A 5709-nucleotide genomic window follows, 5' to 3' on the forward strand; every position below is an offset into this window, starting at 1 on the left:
TTGATTTTCTTTCTCAATACCTGAGGACTAACGATTAATTACAATTAATTGGGATTGATCATATTGGAATTTTTATATATACTTTTTAATTTTTTATGTATACACACACATTTTTATATGTATTTTTAATATATACACACATTTTTTTAAGTCATCATCATTATCGTACTCAGTATATCCCACCAATAGCAATGCTATGGTAGGGTCTGAGGAGGGTAAGATGTAGACAACCTTACCTCTACCCCATAGGGATAGAGAGGCTGCTTCCGATGAGACCCCCGGCTCGATAGTAGTTTTGCATCAAGCCTTGGACATAAGGCACATAGCACTCAATCATCGGGACACCGGCTGATTGGTGCATGTGCCCTTGTCTTTCGGCTATCAACGCCACCACATGATGCCTGATTAACCTTTCCCCACTTTTAACGTTATTTTCACGAGATTAGTAAAATAACGTCAAAATTAGTGCAATTTTACTTTTGCCCACCCGAGAGTTCACACATATATACATTATATGCGTGCACCGCCAGCAGGGCATACACATTTTTTTAAGTAATATATATATATATATATGCACATTTTTTTATGTATATATGTATATGGAATCATTGGTCAGAAACTGTTATAGGCGCCGGAAACTGGCGGAGTTAAGGCCGGATTTATGGTCTAATTAAGTCCGATTACACCTGACCACCGATTTTCTGGCCGACTACCCAAAAATTAATCAGTTACTGGCCGACTAGCGATTAATCCGATCAGTCACCGACTAGTCCCGATTTTTACAACACTGATGTGTAATGATTAATGATTATGGTGTGTTAAATTGTAGATTATCTTTGATTGATGATGGGGAATAGCAGAGTGAATGAAAGAGGCAAGGTGCCTGTCTCGGATAATTCATCAGTTGAAGCGAATAATAATCGTAGTGGTCTTAGTTTTTTTGATGAAGCCAATTTTGATTCCCTGTTAGATATGTCTCTCACATTTGAGGACTTTCATCGGTCTCTTGCACAAGGGACCACTGAACCTGTTGCTAACCCTAATAGCTTTCAGAATCCTGAAATGAACACGGGTTCAAATACTGTAAACACAAATCTTCAAGGAGTTTCGTTGTTACCTGACTGGAACATTTGGGATCAACAATCTGTGAATCAAGGGCACAATGCGGTATCTGCTGGTTGGGAATCAAGTTTTGTATCTTTAAATAGACCACAGGTAAATAGAGATATTACTGGTTCATCTTTATTAACACATTCTACAGAATCTGCACCTGTACATACTCGAAGCAATGTCGGTTTTTTGAATCAGAGTCAAAGTGGGACTCAAGGAAATTTTGGGGATGGTTTTTTGAGTCTTCGAGTTGGAGGGACTGAAGAATTTGCATCTAGGTCTCAACGAGGAAGCCGAGAGATTTCTGATAAGCGAAAAGAAGCAGCTTTAAATGAGTTAAAGATGGCCCGGGCTCAGAAAGCTACGGGTCAAATGTTGGGTCAAACTTTAGATGCTGGCTTTATGGGTTTTCAGAGCAACAATAGTGGGTTCTCTAATCAATTTCATCATGAGAGACGAATGACTTCAACCAACAATGAGGTTGGTATTCATGGTAGTATGAATAGCTGGCAGGGTTCTAGTCTGCAACAAAATGGTATGCAGCATTACAAGAATCTAAGATCTGGGGATTTGGGTCTTTTTAGAGATGAAAAGCTAAAAGAAGAGAATTCAACTGATATAAAGATGGTTCATGCTCGGGAAGCTATCGGTCTGCCTTCGGGTCAATTATTAGATACTGGTTTTGTGGGTTTTCAGAGTAACACTAGTGGGTTGCCTAATCAATTTAATAATGTGAATCAAATGAGCTCAACCAACAATGAGGTTGGAGTACCTGGTACTTTAAATAGTGGGATCGGTTCTAGCCCTCATCATATTTTGCAAATGCAACAAAATGATAGCAGGAATATAAGATCTAGTGATTTGAATCAGTTTAGAAGAGCATTTATAGGAAATCAACCTGTGTGTTCAGGAACTATTGATGGGAATTCTGCTCAGCTTTTTAATTCCCAACAACATAACCTGAATAAACCATCTGAATTTGAAAAGCCTACACGGTTGGCCTCTTCTTACACACCTTTTGAGCAGCTACAACACATGCGTTCTTCAACTGCAAACAACCCAAATTATGCAGGTAATCAAAGCAACCATTTGTTTTAGCTTATCTTAAGTACAGTTGTTGAATTCTATTCTTCTTGAGGTGATGCATTTTCTTAATATTTCTTTCTTGCAGGACAAGCTATTTCACAAAGAGTCACACCTAGTCAAAATATTGGAAGTAATATGTTTTATCAGAGGACAGCAGCCCCTCAAGTATCTTGGGCAGAAATGGGTCCAGCTGGCATAGATGAACCATTTCCTAAAAGGTTGGGGGTTGATTTTAATGTAAGAAATAGCCTTCAAACTAATCAGAGGCGTTTATCTTCAATGGGATCATGCTTTCAGACAACTAGTACAGGTAGATATATAATTGCTGTGTTTGTAAGTGTCAAATCAGTGGTCTTAATATCAATTGATATATAATTCAGTGATTTGATTTGTGTATCTTAATATCCAGATAAAGGATTAAATCGCCTGACAGATCATGCTCGTCAACCTTCTGTTGGTATGGCTGATTATTATTAGTTTTTTTAGTCATTGGGTTGAGGTTATTAATTTTTTTTGGGATTGTTTACATAAAAATCAGGTCGAACTGATGGAGCTCCTGTTAGTTACTCAGTTAATTCTCAAGAACCCGTTTTTGCTCATGGTAAATAAAACCCATTTGTTGAATGCTATATGCTGGAAATCTTGCATACTTGATGCTTGTTTTTTAATCTTTTAGGCCAATCTCAAAATGTGCTGACTCAGCTTGCTAAAAGTCCTCAGGGAGCACCTTCCGCCAGTGGTATTTCAATCTCTCTCTCTCTCTCTCTCTACGCGCGCCCACACGCGTGCGCGCACTCACACACACACACACATAAGGATGCAACAAGTTCATTGAGCATCTATGATTTGTAGTTACATGTGACAATTTCAATCTGTTTACTTATGGATGGGTCAATTTTGGTTATGTTAAACATAAATCTCTAATGGTTCAAAAGGGTAAAATAAAATTTAGTCTACAAGGAAATGGGTCGAACGAGTCAAAACTTGCTCAATGTGTATTTGTGTTTTATAATACATTAAATCTCTATAAATCGTGTTAGTAACAATGTTGAATTTGTATTGAAATAATAAATTTTTGCAATCAATATTCAATAGCCTAATAATAATAATAATTTTTATAGACAAATGGTCCCTGGTCAACCCGTATTTTGACCTGCTAACCGGTCTGCACCAAAAGTTGTATGTTTTGACATGTACCTAAAGTTAACTCTCTTTGACTCGTTAACCGACCCACACAAAAAGATCATTTTTTTGACCCGTTGTTAGCTAAAAAGGTGCCCGCTTTTGACTTGAATTAATTTTGCCACATCACCAACCCACCTCTAATTACTGTTAAAAGTATCAGACTCTCATCTTGATTTTGTGTTTGTAGCTTCAACTGTAATTGGTCAACCCCAAAAGACAGACTTGCATATTAGGTCACATCACAAAAGAAGTGCGGGGCCACCGCATCCAGCTTCCCGTTGGGTTCAACGCCAGAAGACAACTCATCCAACCGTTCCTCATTCTATGCCAAAACAATGTTTACCTGCAACAACTGCTGAGGCTCATTCTTCAGTTCCTGTTGGGCCACGGTCTCATCCTGTAGATCCCATTGCTGCTCGTGTTCGTCCTGTTGTACCATGTGCATCAGTTGTTAGGCCTCCTGTTCCTGTTACAACTGCTCCTGCTGTTACTCATATTACTTCAAAAGGTATAATAATCTCTCGACTCTTATATTACCTTGTATATATAACTTAATGATGAGCTATATGGGTGATATTACAATATGTGGTCTTAATGCCATCTCCAAGCAGGGGTGTAAACGAACCAAGCCCAAGCTCATCTAGGCTCGGCTTGTTTTGAGCTCTACTAATGCTCAAGTTCAACTTGTGAGTAGTTTTTTAAGCATGGGCTAGACTTGTTTGTTATTTATTATTTAATTTATATATACCTTTGGTTATTTTTTTATATATTTACTTATAATTTTTATATAAAGCATAAGATATATTATTTAGTTATTGTTACCATAATTTTGTAAATATTAACAATTATTATAGAACATATAGTTAATAATAGGCCAGCTTGAGCTCGATAAGTAAAAAATCTTGCTTGGGCTCGTTTAGTAAACAAGCTTATTTAAGGATCGAGCTCGTTTAGGCTCAGCTCAATTCAATCTTTTAGCGAGCCGGTCTTGAGTAGCACTAGTGGCTTGACCCCGCCGAGGTATACACTCAAATGGTGTAATATCTCCAACCTATACACCAAACTGGTGTGTTTTTAGTGTAACAATTATGAAAGTCATGTATTTAAAATAAACAGTATAAATTTATATGTTAAAAAAACCAAATTCAGATGTTGAGACTTTGAGACCTTTAAAATGAGTACCATTTTGACTATTGTCATTAATAAGTTAATTAAATAATTCAATTTCTACATAGGTAAGTAATTATGAGACGTAAACAAATTTTTCTTTTATAATTATAAATAATATAGTTTGATTGAGACAAGTTAATACGTAAACCTAACTTATCTAGACTGTAATTATTTTTATATTGACTAGCATCTAGTGTAAAAAAGTTGATGCAAGATTGTGTTCTAGTTACACCATAATGGTTAGTTAATGTTCGGTGCATGTATTATTGTTATTGTTATTGCTATTGCTATTGTTGTTGTTATTGTTATTGTTATTTCTCTTATGCTTGGTGACATGGAGTGATTTTCTGATTTGGGATTTTTTTTCCATCTTACATTACGTTGTTTTTTTATTTTGCTTACTGATGTGGCACGTGGTAACGACTGTGATTACGCACAGGTCCTGAAGCAACTCGTAAACTAAGCGGGCATAAATGCTATCTTTGCAAGAGGGATCTTGCTTTAACATCAGAAGGCCCGGTGTACCAACCCGCAGTCCCACCACCCGTTGCAGTTCTTCCATGCGGTCACACATTTCATGATCAGTGTTTACAGAACATCACTCCTGATGACCAAGCAAAAGACCCGCCTTGTATTCCTTGTGCGATTGGCGAAAAGTAGGTCTCAGTTTCTTATCCGGCTTTATACAAGAGAGGTGATATTTGATATTTTCAATTGAATGCGGTTTTGATATGAAGCCAGATGGGCTGTAAATGCTTTACATGATGATGACTCATTCATTGCTCTATACAAGGATGTTTGTTGCTTTTATTATTACTTGGTTGCGATGCTTTTTAATCTAGTTTCATTGGGTTTATTAAACCTTTACTCGGTAGAAAAGTGAAGATTAACACCGTTGAAACAAACCAAACCGCCAAACCAAAGCAAGGTGGTGTTGCCCGTTTTCCTGCCACTATATTGTGATCGTTCTTTTTTTTTTTTAATGAAACGGCTATATTCAAAAAAGAATTGAGATCCAAACGGTTCGGTATTGACGGGTTTAACGGCCAGTTTGGTGTGGAACTTAGAACTGGCTTTTTAATTTTTAACCTTTTCTTATTAGTTTATTTAATTTTTAGAGGTGTTGATTAGTGATGAATCATCTTTATCATTCTAATT

At 36.8% G+C, this 5709-nt stretch overlaps 1 protein-coding gene across 1 annotated transcript; it reads left to right on the plus strand.

Moving 5' to 3' along the window:
• The first annotated feature begins 740 nt into the window (after positions 1-740).
• Positions 741-5222, plus strand: LOC143560389 (uncharacterized). The gene is made up of 6 exons (XM_077048699.1): positions 741-2182; positions 2282-2506; positions 2735-2797; positions 2873-2935; positions 3569-3889; positions 4991-5222. The coding sequence occupies exons 1-6, from the start codon at positions 844-846 to the stop codon at positions 5209-5211; spliced, it is 2232 nt and encodes a 743-aa protein (XP_076904814.1). The 5' UTR covers positions 741-843; the 3' UTR covers positions 5212-5222.
• The last annotated feature ends 487 nt before the right edge of the window (positions 5223-5709 follow it).

The sequence above is a fragment of the Bidens hawaiensis genome, unplaced genomic scaffold (assembly GCF_021521415.1).
Source record: "Bidens hawaiensis isolate Kalapana, Puna unplaced genomic scaffold, B.hawaiensis_p1.1 tig00020328_1, whole genome shotgun sequence".
Taxonomy (NCBI): domain Eukaryota; kingdom Viridiplantae; phylum Streptophyta; class Magnoliopsida; order Asterales; family Asteraceae; genus Bidens; species Bidens hawaiensis.

Bases quoted from the DNA above. Each gene is read 5' to 3' on its own strand.
- LOC143560389 (XM_077048699.1), top strand. From the start codon at position 844: ATGATGGGGAATAGCAGAGTGAATGAAAGAGGCAAGGTGCCTGTCTCG. The intron at 2,507-2,734 runs GTAGATATATAA...CATAAAAATCAG, and splicing joins CTTTCAGACAACTAGTACAG to GTCGAACTGATGGAGCTCCT. The intron at 2,936-3,568 runs GTATTTCAATCT...TTGTGTTTGTAG, and splicing joins GGGAGCACCTTCCGCCAGTG to CTTCAACTGTAATTGGTCAA.